Source organism: Podarcis raffonei, chromosome 5, assembly GCF_027172205.1.
Source record: "Podarcis raffonei isolate rPodRaf1 chromosome 5, rPodRaf1.pri, whole genome shotgun sequence".
Lineage (NCBI taxonomy): Eukaryota > Metazoa > Chordata > Lepidosauria > Squamata > Lacertidae > Podarcis > Podarcis raffonei.
Genome location: NC_070606.1, coordinates 35305465 through 35324557, shown reverse-complemented (window position 1 = coordinate 35324557; position 19093 = coordinate 35305465). Strand labels below are relative to the sequence as shown.

General features: G+C 39.7%; 1 protein-coding gene and 1 non-coding gene across 12 annotated transcripts in view; one reads left to right on the top strand and one right to left on the bottom strand.

Moving 5' to 3' along the window:
- The window catches only part of PCDH15 (protocadherin related 15), a 628220-nt gene that overhangs the window by 132169 nt on the left and 476958 nt on the right, over positions 1-19093 (bottom strand). For all 11 annotated transcript variants that reach the window (XM_053388594.1, XM_053388604.1, XM_053388605.1 and 8 more), the window contains 2 exons: positions 14555-14648; positions 10110-10238 (listed from right to left, as the gene is read on the bottom strand). In XM_053388594.1, coding sequence (XP_053244569.1) covers positions 10110-10238; positions 14555-14648 — 223 coding nt within the window. The remainder of the gene's footprint in view (positions 1-10109; positions 10239-14554; positions 14649-19093) is intronic.
- On the top strand, positions 1209-1297 carry TRNAY-GUA (transfer RNA tyrosine (anticodon GUA)). The gene is given in 2 exon segments: positions 1209-1245; positions 1262-1297. It is a non-coding gene; the product is annotated as a tRNA-Tyr (tRNA).

The following is a 19093-nucleotide window of genomic DNA, read 5'->3' as shown; positions in this document are numbered from 1 at the left end:
TGGCTCAGTGCAGTCTCAGGGCCAGAGAGAATTTCATGATCTCAGCACTGTGGCTGCCCATGTCAAGCTCCCTTCCTTGCACCTCTTCCTCTTGATAACCAAGCAGCAAGGTGTGGTGTTGGGATGCTGGGAGAGCAACACAGTTCCAACCACGCAGCCCTACCAGCTGCTACTGGGTAAATATGTTTGTGATGCACAGTTCGATTGGAAATCTAGGCCAGGCCTCCCAAGACTGGCTGCACTGGAGTTTTGCAATAAAAGTTGCTAACTGTAGCTAGTCATAGAGAGTACAAATTAAAAACATTTTTTAAAAACCTTGTTGCAAAAGATTTTTTTCTTTTTTTTAAGACAGAATGCATTGTGGGGATTTTAGCTGAGGGAGTAGTGACAGAAGACTATATCTTCAAAGCCTTAATCCATGGAGCCAATGTGTGCGCTCAGATAGTTTTGCTTTAAACAAGGGCCACATGAAAGCAATTAAACAGCTGCTAACTGGATTACAACCAACACCCATTAAGACAATAGTAAATTAAAAAAGATTTATCGCTGTCTAAAATTCAACAGCCAAGTTAAGTTGTATAAACATGTAGCTCTTAATTTATCAGGGGAGCAGAAAGCGGAAATGCCCCCAAGTAACAAGAGAATTTCTATTTGTTAAAAGAACACCACCACCACACACCAAAAGTATTATTATTATTATTGCCATTTTCTTCACTTGAAAAGTTCAGAGCAATTTTTGCTCCAATAAGCCTTTGTGAAAAGCCTATAAAAGTAAATGAAGGTTTCGAAAAAGCATATGACCCTATTACTACACTACATATCCTGAATTAGCTGAAAGAAAGAAAACCAAGACTCACGCTCAAGGGAGAAGATAAAAATTTAGGAACACAAGAGTTGGGAAATGCCATAGTGGTAGAGCATCTGTTTTACCTGCAGAAGTTCCCAGGTTCAATCCTTGGCATCTCTAGCTAGGACTGGGAGAGACCCCTGTCTGAAACCCTGGAGTGCCGCCATCAGTCAGTATAGACAATACTGAACTAAATGGACCAATTGACTGACTTCAGATAAGTCTGTTTCCTATATTCCCAATTGCCTTGCTGGACCCATCAGGTCTAGCTCACTGTTTGCCTTGCCAGAAGAGAAGAGAAGAGAAGGTACAGCAACTTGAGGCCCACCTATTTGCTGTGACTAAAAGTGACGAGTGCGCTCCTTCGATAGCTCAGCTGGTAGAGCAGAGGACTGTAGAATGTAAAAAGCTGTCATCCTTAGGTCGCTGGTTTGATTCCGGCTAGAAGGACATTCTGTTTAGGAGAGCCAGTGTGGTGTAGAGGTTAGGAACGGTGGACTCGTAATCTGGTGAACCGGGTTTGCTTCCCCGCTCCTTCACATGCAGCTGCATGGGTAAGCTTGGGCCAGTCACACTTCTCTGAAGTCTGTCAGCCCCACTCACCTCACAGAGTGTTTGTTGTGGGGGAGGAAGGGAAAGGAGAATGTTAGCTGCTTTGAGACCCCTTCAGGTAGTGATAAAGCGGGATAGCAAATCCAAACTCTTCTTCTTCTTCTTCTATCCACATTTGGCGCTATTGGGCAAGATGAGGAAATTCTTGGTAGACCAGAGTGGGCTGTCCCAGAACAGAATGCAGGTGGGGTGCCCCTAGGGGATTGCCTAGGTGATTGCCAATGCAGGAGATGACTCCCCGGAAGACCGTGACGGAAAAAAGCAGGCTGCTGTAAAATCGATTCAATGCCATCACCTTGGACACTGATTCTCGGCCAGAGAAGAAACAGTAGTTTCAGACCTCAGAACACATTGGGGTAGCAATAGAAGGAAGATACGGTGCACAGAACAATTCCTGCCACTCCCAAGAAAAGGAAGAGACATCTGGTAGTGGTATGTGACTCCCTTTGGAGAGGGTTGGAGGCAGCTGTGTGTGGAAGGATAACTTAGGGTTTAAGTTGTCTCTATATTAATGCACAGTGTATGTGCATTAAGCAAGAAGAATTTGAGTTCTTAATACAGGAAGACAAATATGACCTAACAGACATTACTGAAACCTGGTGGAATGAGACTCATGAATGGAATGTAGAAATTGAAGGGTATAAACTATTCAAAAGGAGTAGATTAAACAAGAAGGGAGGAGTAGCAGCATTATATGTAGAAGATGAGAAGAGAACCATGACACTGAGCATGAAAGACAGATTGAGATCATACACTATCAATGCAGGCAGATTTCGAAGGCTGCTGTCCATAATGGCTACAGATCAGTATCATTAAATTAATATCTATTCACAGAATTCTCACATAAGAGAACAGATAAATGCTGCTAAAATTTGTCTACTCCTATCTGGAGGTGGGCTTGTTTATATTCAATGCTGAATCAATACATTGTCTGTTTAGAATGAAACTCTGCATAAATATGAATTAGGGTTCTTTCCCCTTTTTTTCTAGAAGCAAAAACTTAAATTTATTCTCTGCCAACAGCTGCATCTTGTCAATGACTGTAACAAAGGAAGAGGGTGATGATATGTGCTGTTGGGGCTGTACTTTCATTATACACAATCAGAATTGTAACAAGCCAGTTCTTTTGAAGTTTCTACAGTATTTGCTACTGCCTGATCTATTTGACTACCATTCTTTGTAATGTACATAGTGTAATACCTTGGATTCAGAGGCAAGGCATGTGGAATTTTCACAGCATGAAAAACAAACTGCAGCAAAGCACAAAAATTTAAAATAAAATGACCTTACACTAAGCAGATACTAAGCAAACAGAGATACCTAGAGAGATGCAGCAGTATGATTCTGAAAATTTACTGAAGTTCTCCTTTCTTAAAGCTCTGGAATTTAACATTTGGAGCAAAAATGTGCCAGGAAGTTTGAATGCAGAATTTTTTTTCAGGTTTATTAGTTTAAAGCATTTGTGGAATGCTCTCCTTGGTGAGGCTCGCCTGGCTCCTTTATTACATATCTTTAGATGCCAGGCAAAAAATTCCCTTTCTCCCACACCTTTGACTAATTTAATGATCTATGGACTTTTAAACTGTGGGTGGGTGCATGGGGTATAGTTTTTATTTTTTATTATGGTATATTTTTGTGTTTTTATCTTGCAAACTGCCATAATCCTTGGATGAAGGGCGGGATAGAAATTTAATAAATAGCAATAATATAGAATTAGAATTATAGATTGAAGTCTGCTATCTCTATACAGTCGTACCTTGAATCCTGAACACCTTGGTACTTGGACGTTTTGGCTCCCAAACACCGCAAACCCGGAAGTGAGTGCTCCGGTTTGTGAACGTCCTTCTGAACCCGAACGTCTGACAGGGCTTCTGTGGCTTCCGATTGGCTGCAGGAGCTTCCTACAGCCAATCAGAAGCTGCATTTTGGTTTCTGAATGTTTTGGAAGTTGAACGGACTTCTGGAATGGATTCCGTTTGACTTCCAAGGTACAACTGTATACTTGTAAACCAGACACGTGTGTGACCACATATTTTAACAGGAACCTGAATGTGTGCCAACTAGTCATTTCCATGATGCTGATAACCAAATACTAACGTTAAATTGCCACTGTCCTACAGTCTGCACCTTCTCCATTATCCTAATTGGAATAACTGGCTCCATTCTAAACATATCTGTTTTGCCTTAAAGGCTAATGGAATGACATTTAGTTCTTCCACAAAGTTTAAAATATAGAACTGAAACCTATTCACAGGAATTACAAGAATAACACTTGCATTCCTTTACAGGGGAATTATATGCAGGCCTCAATTAAACCAAGAAGCCCAGTCCAGAGAACTGCAGGTGCAGAAAGCTACACATCCACTGCTGCACTTATCTTTTTGGAATGTCGCTCATGTAGCAAGGACCAGGCAATTTTCATCATGCTAACATAAATCACCCACAAAATTCTGATGAGGCATGGTGCTGTAAAAATGACTGGATCCAGAGTAACAGCCAACTGCAAACTAGTGCGTTGTACAGAAATCATGTTCTCTAAAGTGCCGGTGATGTTTTCTTAAACTGGACTTTCCTTGAATAAATCCCTGCGTCAACAGGAGAACTCAATGAATCCGGCACTTATCCAGTTTTCTGTTTAATTAGCTTTTCTTTTAAAGCCATTTGATCAAAGCTGCAGATTTTAAAATAGTGATGTGGAATTTAATATTCAATGAAACCTTTCAACTAGTGGAAAAAACATACATCTGAATGGGAAGATCATAATTTAACTATTATTTATTAGATTTATATCCCATCATTCCTCTAAGGCATACATGGTTCTCCTCCTCCTCATTTTATCCCTTACAACAACCCTGTGTGATAGGCTAGGCTGAGAGTGAGTGACTGGCTCAAGGTCACCCAGTGAGCTTTTTTGGCCAAACGGGGATTTGAACCTTGATCACCCAGGTCCTAGTCCAAAACTCTAACCCCTATGTCACAGAATGCAGCATAACTAAGCTCAGCAAAGTGAGAATTATCTTAGAAATAAGGGGTTTTTTGGGGGGTGGAGGGAAACTTAGATCTTCCACTACAGAAACATTTTTTCCTCCATCACCCAAGGGAAATTGGCACTCAGAAAAATATGCACTTCCCAGCAAAGCACTCACATAAATTAGTTTTGAAAAGATATCACAGGTGGTTATTTTAAGGTGTAGCTTGATAAACTAAACCACCTAAAATAACATAAGAACCCTCCAAAATCCATGTAAAGGTGTATATTCCAATTCTTAGAACCTTCACATTAACGTACCTAAGCATAAGAGTATAAGAACTTTATTGTGCTTTTAAGTCCCAATAGTTTCACTGGGATTTAAATGCATTTTAACTTGGTATTGCGTCCTTTGTCTACATGACACCTACAGTACCTCTTTCTGGAGTGCCTTTCTGAAAACCCCCTGCTAGGGAAGGATTAGGAATGTTACACACATACCAAAAGGGAGCACTTAGCTCTTAGCCATTTCTATTTATTTCCCAAAGATTAAACTTGCCAATGGATTCTTAATTGAGAAAGTGATTCAGTGCAAAGGGATGTAGGCATTTTTACATTTCACATGTCAGAGCAGAATGTGTAACATGCCGTGCCCCATTGTGTGAAGTAGCTTCTTAAAAATGGAAAATATTTCAAACTTTGTAATTATGAATAATTCAGGAAGTTAATTCCGACATAATCTATTCTCCTCTCTTCCCCCTTCAAGGACTCCCACTGTGACATTAAGAAAAATAACCAAGGAACGGGATGATCCCTGCCTAGGAAGTAATAGTTCAATTTCATAGAACATTAGGGAATATGCTGTAATTTTCTTATAAATTCAGTTTATTTGGTCAACATTTCAAAGCCAGAGAGTGTACTCTGTACTCTACACTGCTATTTTATCCCCCCCCCTTTTGCACAATATCCCCCCCTAATCCCTCTGTGAATTTGATGCCCAGTTCAGAAATTAAGGCTTCTCTCTCCAAAGGTAGTCAAAGAGTATTATTGAATTAAAGCATAAATAGAAAGGTCACCTGCAGGTTACAATTATATATATTTATTATCCAGCCCTTATGTTGTGATAAACTGTTGCAGGATAATAAAAGAACCAAAGAACTTAGGAAGCAGTATGTGGAAGGAGAGTGTAAGCAGACAAGCCTGGTAGATTTCCCAAGGTTACTGTATGGAAAGTGGTTGGGAATTCTCAGCCAATGGGCTGAATATTGGCCACAGCATCTCCCCACTTTGTCCCACCCACTCCACACAGCAAACAGGATTGGTTAAAAATAAAATTGAAGCAGCTTACACTGGTGCCAGTGGAAGTTTCTAAAGCTTAATTGCCACAGTGGTTAGCCATCCACAACACACACATTATAAATTTTCCCAGGCAGCAATTAAGCTGGTGAGGGAAGCCTTAAATTGGCTGTAACTGGAAGCCCCCATTAACCATGGGGTGTCATTTTCCTGGAAGGGATCACAGCTGAAAAGAGAAGGGTTGAGTCTCCCATGCACTGCAGGTGTCACCACCAAAAATCACTCCCCATGCAGTACTTAGTCTTGGGGAAAGAAAAGCTCCTACCAGCCTTAATGGTGCACTGTTTTTAAGCCTAATTGCCACAATGGGGGGGGGGAGGATCTTTGTGGATTGCAGCTGGAAACAAAAGAGTGTCTATGAACCATGATCTACATGAAGATCATACCCATATCTAGCAATTAGACTTGAAAACAGAGAGAGAATGTATGAAAAGGTGTGTGTATATGCATGTGCGAGAGAAGTGCACAGTCCTATCTACTTTGTGTTAGTCCCATCATTGCTGGCATGTGGTCTCCAGAAGGTGAGCCACAAGGGGATCTGGCATTTGGGCAAAGGTTCTCCCCTCCCAATACAGAATAAAGAATGGAGGAGGACTCTGGTCATTTATCTCACATTACAATAGGAAAGGATTGTGAACTGGAAGAAGATAGAGGAGTCTGGTCAATTTCCAATCACTCTAATTTTTAGACATTATGAGCCACAGATTTTCCTGTATTATTCTGTTGGCAACTATCTTTTCTTTCTGTTCTTGCCTATACAGTGGTACCTCAGGTTAAGTACTTAATTCGTTCTGGAGGTCTGTTCTTAACCTGAAACTGTTCTTAACCTGAAGCACCACTTTAGCTAATGGGGCCTCCTGCTGCTGCCGTGCTGCCGGAGCACGATTTCTGTTCTCATCCTGAAGCAAAGTTCTTAACCTGAAGCACTATTTCTGGGTTAGCGGAGTCTGTAACCTGAAGCGTATGTATCCTGAAGCGTATGTAACCCAAGGTACCACTGTACTGATGTAGACACAGTCACAATCAGAAACAAAAAGGAACCTGGTTTAAATATTGGAGTTCTTTGACTCAAAGGAGGATGGTGGACTAGTAGCATTAGTTTTAGATTATTTAAGCTGAAGATGAAATGCTACCCAGTGGGATATGGCCAAAAAAGACAGACAAGAGCCACACAATGTTAGCATAAAATAGATCATGCATATTCAAAGAATAAATAATAGGACCAAGAAGAAGGAGATGAAGCATCAGCCTAGACCAGCCATTGCCACATTACCTCATCTCTGTGATGATGGGAATGGTCCAGAGCTGAGATGGGAAACCACCACCGGGAAGTAAGGAAGCCCAGTATTGCGGCCTCTTCCTTTGGGCAAGGTGTTTTCTGGGGAAGCAGCTCTGGTTTTGGCACAGGGGTATCAGGTCCCACACAAATGCCCACCACAGGATCTTCCCCTCCTGTCTTCAGAGAAGGTTTCATCAAGACTGAGAGCAGAGTCTTGTGGGTCACGCCTAGTCACTGCTGTTACTGAATGGACTTAGGACAAATTGTTAACGTGATTGAGAATAAAGAGCTCTGTAACCTGGAACTGGAACTGAAATAATAGTATTTATTATTTCCAGTCCTAAGAATCTTAAATTCAACATAGTTTTGAAATGTACTTGGCCTCTCCAGCATCACTATGTCCCCTTTCCCACCAGCAATATAAATGGTTGCTTAGAACCCAAGGAATTGTGTGATCCACACTCATGTTTCTTAAAAATGGATTAGTTGTAAATATTAAAATATGATCTCGCAAGACATCTCGGATATAATTTTTGATCAAAATATTTTAATGTTCTACAGAAGATAAGTCAATAGCTATAAGAAAAGTGGTTTGATATGGTTGAACTTCACTGTCAGTTTCATGCATTTGAACTCTCAAATCTTTCTGTTTCACAGTGGCCTTCTAAAAAGAAGAAAAGGAATTGCATTCAAAAATTGACTTTGGGGGATCCCAATGATAAAATTAAAAGAACAGTGGGGAATCTGGTACAACTCCAATTTCCACAGTCAAGTAAGTACTGTGTGGAGTTTAAAGGATATGAAATGCATCCACAACACTTTGAGACTTGTCCTTTTTAGTTTTTCTTCTTTTAATCTCCTTTGCATTCCCCCATTCCCAGCAGGGGTTTTTCCTATGCCACCACCTACAAGGATACCAGCTGTGAGCTCTTTTACTTCATAGGATATTAACACTTTCTATTGGCTCTGAATATGCAATGAGGTTTATTGATGTAGCTTGGAGTTTCCAAGGAACTATGCAGTCGGAAATTCTCTTGTTTCGGTTTCAGCAGCATGTTCAAAAGAAAACTCAAGCAAGGATATCTACATTCAGGTGGGAAAGACCTGTTTAACACTCTGCTAACAATAGTTCCATTCCAGTTTTCTGAGTTGTCTTGTATTTCTTCAGACTGATTTGTGGTGTGCTGTTGTTGTTGTTTTAAAGTGTCAGGTGTGCACTGGCAAAGCTCTGCTGAGGCTCCTGAACAAAAGACTACTGTGCCTTTAATTAAAAGCTTCCTCCTTGCCGTTCCCTTTATTGCTTCCTGTTCAGCATGAGTAGCGGATAAATGATGTATTTCCATTTAACTGCTCAGTTCATTTGAACAATTAGTGGGGAATTAATAATTTATGCCCCCAGTCATGCTGGTTTTAATTCTACATTCTTTTTGTTCCTTTTTCTTAATTTTCTTTAATAGAACCAGTCATTAAAGTCTCGTGCCCTGCAGAGAACTGAATACTAATTAAAGGGTAATTCATCACTACCCTACCTTCAAGTGTCCAGCTTGCACAGAACCTGTGGATGTAAATACAAACATGCATAGTCTTCTGTATGGACAGATCCCTTCATGGAAGAGACACATCTTGCACTGGGGAGCTTATGCATATTCAGCTGTCTGCAACAGAACACTTGGACATGTGGAGGTTGGGGTGGGTGGGGCCAGTGGGTATGACCCCAATTCTCAGTAAGACTATAGTCTTCAGTTCCTTTTGAAAATGTTAAAGCTTTTCACGCTACATGAGTTACAAATCATGATGTCTACTCCTTGCTTGTTAGATCTACATAGCAACTGAAGGAGTCAAACTCAAATTGCAACCAACATTTTCAAATTAAGGCAGTTTTTTATTTGCATTGTTATGCTTTTCTTTGTGCACAGCTAAGTGTATGGCTCAATTAAACTGGCTGGGAAACAAACCACTCTAAAGCTTCAAGAAAGAAAGAAAGAAAGAAAGAAAGAAAGAAAGAAAGAAAGAGAAGAAAAGAGAGAAGAGTTAAGTTTTGCCAACACTTTTCTTGTTATTTCCATATTTACTACTAGATGACAATTCTGGATTCATTAAAGACAGCACTTTGCATGATTTAAAAATTACAATGACACAGAAGATAGAGATGTGTTGGAGGACTGATATATTCTATTCTACTACCCAAGCTAAGGAATGAGTTGCATTTTGTTGTTTGAAATGATACACTGACAGCATCCTGACAGAACACAAAACGGATTGAAAAAGATGCTTATTGCTACTTTAAAATGACATGACTATATCCTATAGAATGTCAAAAAATCCACCAGCCACAATTTTATCCCAGTTTCAAACAGTGTAGGCTCACTTCAAGTTTTGTTCTGGAATATTTTATGAACGCTGTTTTCACATTTCTTACTTAATATTCCCAAATTGGATATGCACATTTGTGGAAGGCATCTTTCCACAGATGAGAAATGAAGGCTCCATTTTAGATGTCATCAAACTGGTACCTCCTATTTTTCTGCAAAAAGTGAAGTGGTTCTAACATCACATGTTTACTCCAAAGGAAATCCCATTACATTGAATAGGGCTTACACTTTAGTGTTTAGGACTGCAGCCTTAATCACAATGTGGACCAGAAAAGAATTTTAGAGGGAAGTTTGTAAATATGGGTAACAGATTTCATTTCCACCCAGGTACTATGAGAGCAATACAGGAGAGGTTTGAAGATGGTTTCGTGGGGAACAGTTGCCAGATACTAAGGAAAGCTGTGAACAGGTAGGGTTTAGTATCCATGTGTCCCTTTTGCAACACTCCATTTCACATTCCCAACAGTTCATGCATGGATTTCACCTCCTGGTGGGTTGGGAGGCAGGGAGTGGTCATTTGCAAATTATATCTACTGAGATATGTTTAAGTTCATTTTTTTACCGAAAATGCAGTTAAAACCAACTTCATAAATTGGCGTCATCCACCTGGCAGCTTTAATTCATTTAGAGACAATTTCAAATCAGTATGTTCACCTTTGCTAGCAACAGACTTACCCTCACTTGACCAACAAATGCATTGGCTTCCTCTTCTAGTACTGTAAGGTTCTTAGGCAGAAAAGGATCAAAGACTGGCCCATTGTCATTTACATCTGTTACAACCACATTCACTGTAGCAGTTGATGTCTGCAAGAAAAAGGAAATAAAATTAGGAAGCAGATGTTTTTACCTTACAGGAGGATACTTAGTGCTTATTATTGAAATTTGTATTCCACTATTCACCATAAGGGTAACATCCATAAGAATATAAGCAAAATAGAAACCATACAAAACACTAAACTATCTAAAACCATTATACAAATGAATGCTACGGAGTTGGATTATCACAATTACATTATACCTAGTGATACTTAGAAGGTACTGCATTAGTAGGGTAGGAGAGCTGATACATTTATGCACACACACATCCAAAGTGTGCACTGTAGATTATTTTTGACAGTATCAAAAGTAATCTGAGACCAAAGGGGTGCATTGGTTGTCGGATGTGTCCCAGGCTTTTTAGACTTGTCTACCCGGGTACTATCGGAAACCAAAGGGGCGTGTTGGTTGCCACATGAGATTTTTTTTCCAGCTCTCCTACCCAACTGCAGTGGGTAGGGCAGTCTTGTCTTCTGAGACAAGTCTTGTCTTCTGAGACAAGACTCAAAAACTGTTTTGTGGATAAATTATGACATCATTTAAAAGTTCAACAAAGGCTGTAATTGTGCATGTGCAAGTAAAATTTCCCAGTAACAGAGCAACTGGATGAACATGAGCTTTTTTTTTCCCCAAGGGAAGAAGACAATAAACAGGATGCTTTAGCAATGTGCTGCTGCTATTGAAATGTAAAATGATAGAATTATGTGCCATTAAAATGAATATTAAGCGAATGTATGGAATTAAATAGAGTCTGAGTCACAGAAAAGAAATTACCTGAAAACTGGGAGGGGAAATTTTAGGCAAAGCCTAAAATGTTCAGCTATGAGAGTATAAAAGAAGCTATGAATATATAGCACCTTTGTCTACATACACTGATAGCCTTGTATAAATGATACCCTGATCAAGCAAGGGAGATCTGCCAGGCATAAGGTTTCCAAACATGCACACTTGGATGTGTATCTACATCTGCACCACAGTGCTCATTTGGACCCCACTGAATGAACTGGATCATCTTTTGAAGTAAAGATGGGGATCTGCATTCCCTTTCAGTGCCACTAGCTAATTAAAAGACGCCTGCTTCTTGGGAGAAAAGTGATGACAAACCTAGACAGCATCTTAAAAACCAGAGACATCACCTTGCCAACAAAGGTTTGTATAGTTAAAGCTATGGTTTTCCCAATAGTGATGTATGGAAGTGACAGCTGGACCATAAGGAAGGCTGATCACCAAAGAATTGATGCTTTTGAATTATGGTGCTGGAGGAGACTCTTGAGAGTCCCATGGACTGCAAGAAGATCAAACCTATCCATTCTGAAGGAAATCAGCCCTGAGTGCTCACTGGAAGGACATATCGTGAAGCTGAGGCTCCAATACTTTGGCCACCTCATGAGAAGAGAAGACTCCCTGGAAAAGACCCTGATGTTGGGAAATATTGAGGCACAAGGAGAAGGGGATGACAGAGGACGAGATGGTTGGACAATGTTCTTGAAACTACCAACATGAATTTGACGAAACTGCAGGAGGCAGTGGAAAACAGGAGTGCCTGGAATGCTGTGGTCTATGGGGTCACGAAGAGTCAGACACGACTAAACGACTAAACAACAACAACAGACTTTCCTACTATACCATTACCCCAATCTCCAAGCGATATGAGATTCCAGGGGGTTCAAGAAAGGGAATATCCTGAACTTGCACACTTGGATGCTACATCCTACTGATGGAAAGCTCAATACATTCCTCTTTTACTTTATGTATTGGAGCTACAGGCTGAAAATAGAGTGCAGTAATTAGAAGCAAAGATGCAAATGTGACCTTTCCCATGAAAAGGTGTAACCACAGTGACAGTTAACTAGCCAGGATGAAGCAACTGAAGCAGGAGCTCCCATTCTGTACCTCATTACAGTCTTGCTGATGCTCCTATAAATGCAACTGCAAGTCTTAGAAATTTGCATATTTTTTTCTGCTCACCAAACATTCTGTTTAAAATGAAATAAAGGTAAAAGTACTAAAATCCAAGTGCTAATGTACGGAAGGTTGAACCTTGGACAGATTCCCTACCCCACCCCTTGAGTTATATCTTCATTAGAGAAAACTCTTTGTGCACTAAACAGAGAAGGCATGCAAAGTCCTTAGATGGAAGGTGCATATATGATATGTTTATTTTTGCTTTTCTCATGTAGCATTTTCCTTTCCACAAGAATATCCACAATAAAATAATGAAATAAAAACGTGAAATCTACATGGACCTTGCAGGAAAGTTCAACGAACAACAGGACAGAATCTAGCCTGTTGCTCATTGCTTACTTGACAAAATCCTTACTTGAGTTGTTTGGTATTCCAATCCCCACTCCCACTCTGGGGAGTATCTTCCCAAAGATAGAGGAAAAAAAGACATCAAAATAATCTTCCTTATGGGCTTTCCACAGACAGGCACAGAACAGGGATTTGGTAGATTGGGACCCCCAGACTATATCGTAGAGCCAGTGGAGAAAAAATAACATTTCAAAGCTAAGGATGAAAGGTTTAGGTAAATGATTGTGCCATTTTTCAGCCAGGAAGCTTTGCCCGAGGCTGGTTTGCCCAGGGATCCTTTACCAAGTGATGAATTCAACGTGTGATAAGACATCACAGATCTTACAGCATGGAAAGAGCTTTCACATTTCTCACAATTGCATTCAGTAACAGGGTATAGGTAGAAGAAGTAACAGCGAATAGGTAGAACTCCATGTGGCAGCTGAAGGTCAGAAAACCATCTTGGCAGGCTGGGACAGAGGCACAGAGATTAAGTTTAGGATGCCTTGGAAAGCCAGTGCTGCACTGCTGGGGAAACAAGCCCCCTTGAATTGTGAATGCTGTAAACTCTGCATTCCCTCCCTTGAAAGCTTCCGGTGTAAATATGTGTAATATAAACCATATGTCTTAAAGACAGTCTCTGCCACATCTTGATTCCCTGCAGAAGCATGACCCTGGGTGAGTGCCTAGAACTCCCCTGGAATCTTACTACTTCTCAGCGGAGACTGGGGGTGGCATAGAACCTTTGCAATATTACATATGTCAACCAGCCTGTAGTCTCCAAAGTGCAGAACGTAATGTTATGGCAGACACAAGCGTACTTTCAAAACAGCAGCACTGTGTGACATTATTATGCTGTAATCCTCCCTGGGTCCACTCCACTGGCTTTGTGAGATAGGGAAACATAATATCATGTATTGAGAACCCTTGATTTTCAAGAGGAGAACAAGACACAACATTGCCATGTTTTTATGGCAGTCCTCTGTCATTCATAATATATAATTCCTCTCTAAGCTTGCCTCCTTATGGACACTTGTATCTAAACACAGCACATGAATTTCACTGTTAAGAGAATAGTATCATTTTACTAGCAACTCATTGCTCATAAATGCTTTCATTATTTAATTTTAGCACTATAAACACTACCGAAATCTTACATTATAAGCAACAGTTCAATTCCCCAAAACGATGCTTCATTTACAGTAGCAAGTATGAACTACTAGCACATTTCAGGTGGAAGAAGTGGAACCATGATCCAAAGAAAGACTACTATCCAGGATATGTTGACAGCATTTAAGAGAAATGTAGTATTAGGCAGTAAATGGAAGATTACCTTTTAGTATTAAGAAAGATCACTTGTCACTAGCAGTCAATTACATCATCATTGATAACAAATAATGTAAGAAAGCAAAACCTCCTAACATCTCAAGAGCTAACCTAATTTGTAAAAAAAAAATGTTCTCTATACCATAGCTAGTGGAAGAAAACATTTGATACAGTTTTCCTTATGATTTGTCACACAACATTTTCAAAATGATTTCCCCAGTGCTAGGGGGGAAATTGAACCAACTATATCTGCCATGTGCAAAGTCTCTGTAGAGATTCTGGTAAAATGTTTTTATATGGCACAACAAGTATCTCAGGTTACGAGTGCAAAGGAAAATGTTCAAAAATGATATGTGAGAGACGTGGGCAGTGTCCTGGCCTCAGGGAGCTGGAACAGCCATAAGATGTCCCCCATGGGATGTCCCTTGCAGTGCGCAGTGTCTGTACTGGCCATAAAAAAAACAACAATGGGAGGTCAGAGGATGTGACACAAATCATTTCAGTTGCAGCTCTATTTCCAAAACAGCACATTGGAGGCATTCGCACAAAACCTCCCAACATAAAGGGGAATTACTGAGGGTTATAGACAGTTTAACAAAGACTTGCCCTGTTTTGGCTGCGCTGCTCTTAGTGCCCTGTTGTTTAGGTCTCAGAAACTTGTTTTTATATTTCTACAAGAAACTTACCCCATCTGGTCGGCCATCTGAGGCTGTAACAATCAAAATGTAGCGATCGGTGCTTTCTCTGTCTAAAGGTTTTCCTAAGGCTAGGAGTCCGGATCTAGCAATAAAACAAACATGTATGTTACATCAAAATATGGCTCCTAAAAATTGACAAGCGCTGTATATATTTATATGCCGCTGGGTTGGTTGCATTAGTGAATACTTCTCATTATGACCCAAAGCAAAGCAAAAAGTGATTTTTTAAAACTGTAAAAACTGCAGACAAGTTCTTTCTAGTTTGTTTGCACATTAAAAAACAAAACAAACCACAAACCACTGAGTGCTAGGAATAGACCAAAACTATTCTCATGGAGGAAGTTACAAGGCAAGTATATTTTTTTCATTAACTTCTGCTGATGCAGAAGATCAGAACTCTCAATTCAGGGACATCTTTATTATACCATTGTGAGTAAACTATATACTTTCCTTATAGCTTACCTAATTTGGCAATATAAGCAGCAAAACAATTGTGGCTTTCACACACAACCAGTCACAATAGAAATCTGAATTCATGACCAACCCTTCAGGCAAAAGGTTCACAGCAGACAATGGATGTGAAGAATCCACTTTCTCTGTGCAGCTACATACTGAGTTATTTGTATTACTGGCTAGCAGACATTTCCACATGGTGCTATACGTGGGAAAAGGGTTTCCCTATTCCCATATTTCCATTTTGCTCAACCCCTATCTGCAGAAGATATGAGAAACTGGCACAGCATGGGAAAACCGTAATTGGTTCTTTAAGAGCTATCTGACACTGATGTGCCATGCCAGAATGGCCTTTGGAGGTGGAGAGCATGTCCAGTTACTTCCAACTTCATTTTAGCTTTTAAAGGACGCCCCTGGACATGGGATTGTATTTCAAGCCTCTCCGATCTGCTTAATCATTCGAGAAGTGATTGGTTGTGGCATTCAAATACTAGAATTAAGTTTTTTGTTTTTCTCCATTCCTGTTTTGTATTCAATGGCTCCCATTATCCTAGGGTCATCTGAGTTCAATGGAAGCAGAGACAAACTGCTCTACATCAGTCAGTTCTAAGGCATGTATATGCTGCAGCACCATTTCACCACCAAATTTCTTCTAATTCTAAAAGCTTGCATACATAACATAGACCTGCCCTTCTGTCCCAGGAACATCAAAGTACAATGGAGATGCCATGTGGGCTCCTACAACATGATCTGGCTCTTATGACGTTACCACTCAACAGCTCCCGTCTCCTAAAAGGAGCACTGGCCCTAGATTACCAACAGGGCATTTTAAAACTCTTTTATTCTGAAATCAGAAGAAACCCTTGAAATGAGAAGAGCAGTGCTGTGTTTATGTTTTATTTCTATTTTTTGCTGTTAATTAGGTGCTAGTTAATTAATCAGTAATACAGTGGTACCTCAGTTTAAGAACAGTCTGGTTTATGAACGATTCGGTTTACAAACTCCACAAAACCAGAAATAAGTGTCTAGATTTGACAACTTTACCTTGTGCTAAGAATGGAATCTGAACGGTGGAAGGGCACTGGCGGCGGGAGGCCTCATTAGGGAAAGCGTGCCTCGGTTTAAGAATGGTTTTGGTTTAAGAACGGATTTCTGGAATGGATTAAGTTCGTAAACTGAGGTACCACTGTACCAGAGTTACAATATTAGACCTACAGGAGGGCTAACCAGGGAAGGGCTGCTTGGTACTATCCTACCCCTACCTGGTCTGCTTTTCCGAGCCAGTAAGAGTGGGTGGGTTGGGTTTTTTGGTTTTTTTTACTACAGCAGTTTGTTTGTCCTGTAAGATACCTGCCTGCAGGTAAGGGGCTGATTGCAGTGTGGGGTATTGTTTGATTCCTGGCTGAGTAGATAGAGCTGGGGTCTGAGTGTGCCTCCAGAGCCTGCCTCAGTATAATAGACTCTGCCATAGGTCACCCTTGAAATGGCGACATCAAGGGGGTCCCATATATTGACTGATGATTTCCCCTTGCCCCACCCCATAGGCCAGGTATTGTGGGTGACAGACAGGCCTGTGACCCTTATCCAAGGTGAAAGATTGTGCTCTCGCAAAGTTTGGTTTGGTAGGGTTTCTCCTGAGAAAGACAGAGGGAACAGAGTGCTATAGTGGTTTTTTTTTAAAAATAATATTTATTACTTTTAAAACTTACAAAAAAGGAAAAGAAGAAAGAAAGGACAAAAGAGAAAAACAAAAGAAAAAAACAATACAATACGAAATATAAACAATACAAAGCACAACCTTAACACATTAAACTAAACACATTAAACTAAACAAAACCCTATCCCTAACCCTAACCCTAAACAAAACAAAAACAATTTAAAAACATACATCACACCTTTTCCATACTCTATCTTTCATTCCCTTGCTTCATCGACCTCCTCTCACCTCCCTTTTTGTATTCCACTTCTATTAATTGTTTCAGCAAATCCTTTCCATCTTTCTCTATTTTCTGTCATATTATAAATATCTTAACATATTTTTAACCTTATTTTCCATTAAAACTAGAATACTTGTATATGCTTAACTCCTTATAACATTTCTACTAAGGCCATAAAATTTCATTCCAACATTTTTCTATCACTCATTAATTTTGCAGTATTTCTATAAATAAACTTTAAATTTTCCAATCTTCTTCCACCATCTCTTCTCCCTGGTCTCGGATTCTGCCAGTCCTTTCCGTCAATTCCATATAGTCCATCAACCTGGAGATCTTATGTCCGAGGCTCTTAACTCTTTTCCAAGTCCCTTCTGCAGGTCTTCTTCATATTCTTGAATGCTAAAGAGCAGATCTCGGGGAGACTCCAACCTAACAATGCTTTTATTCCTTCTCAACAGGTCAGCCAAATTTCCATAGTTAAAGTTAAGATCCATAAAGTATTTCAGGACATGTTTCAAGCTTCCTCCAAATCCAAAGGCCCCCGGAACTCCAAACTCCTCCTGACCCAAGTCCATATCCCAAAAGTCCGTTAATCCCTGCATAGAGGGATCTTTCCAACTTTCCTTCTCCAGTCCAAGCCGGGCTCCGATCCTCAAAATCTGACTTTTTCTAGATTCAATCATAGAAGGCCTCAACTTATAGTCCTCAATTTGCTTCTGTAAGGCTGAGGATCCCGCTTGTATTACTTTAGGTTCGACAACAACAGCTTTCTCCTTCTCCTCCACAATTTGTCCTGCCAAAGTAGATTCCTGTACCAAGTCCTGAATAATTTCTGTGTTGGTGCTCACTTTTTGTCTCAAATTAATCGCTTTTTGTCCCAAGTTGTCAATTTTAGTAGTCATATCATCCGTCTTCTTATGAAGCTGTTCCAGCGCATAGCTTATCTTACATAATGCAGTCACTATGGCTTCTTCTGTCAACATTTTTAAATGGTCCAAGGTCAATCCCTGGTTCTCACAATTTCTTATCTTGCAGCTGGAGATTCCCCAGTTACACTCCTGTAACAGTTTCATTTTCCCCCTCTAAAATATTTATCGAGATTTTACAAAAAACAAAGGTTTACAAAATAGAAAGAAAACATATAAAAAGAAATAAATAAAAAAAGAACATACAAAAATACATAAAATAGAAAAAATAAAAAATAAAAAATAAACATACAAAATACAAAAAATGAATAAGTAGAAAAAAATTAGAAACAAATCCATTTTTTGTATCCTTAAACTCATTAACTTGTTTCCTTGACCTCCTCACACCTCCCCTTTTTGTATTCCCATTTAGATAATCAAATCAGCAAATCCTTACCCTCTTTCATTTATCTTAACTCTATATCTTAACATATTATAACTCTATATTTCCATCCATTATCAATTCATTTTTGCATATTCTTATTAACTTTGTTGCTAATACCCCCTATTCAATCCAATCATCATTTTAACACTCATTAATTTTACAATATTTCTGTAGATAGTCTTTAAATTTCTTCCAATCTTCTTCCACCAACTCTTTTCCCTGGTCTCGGATTCTGCAAGTCATTTCCGCCAGTTCCATATAGTCCCTCACTTTCATCTGCCACTCTTCCAGGGTGGGTAAATCTTGTGTCTTCCAATACTTTGCAATCAGTATTCTTGCTGCTGTAGTTGCGTACATAAAGAAAGTTCTGTCCTTCTTTGGCACCAATTGGCCGACTATGCCCAGGAGAAAGGCCTCTGGTTTCTTCAGGAAGGTATATTTAAATACCTTTTTCATTTCATTATAGATCATCTCCCAGAAAGCCTTAATCTTTGGGCACGTCCACCAAAGGTGAAAGAATGTACCTTCATTTTCTCTACATTTCCAACATTTATTATCGGGCAAATGATATATTTTTGCAAGCTTGACTGGTGTCATGTACCACCTATATATTATTTTCATAATATTCTCTCTTAAGGCATTGCATGCCGTAAATTTCATACCGGTGGTCCACAACTGTTCCCAGTCAGCAAACATAATGTTATGACCAATATCTTGTGCCCATTTAATCATTGCAGATTTAACCGTTTCATCCTGCGTATTCCATTTTAACAGCAAGTTATACATT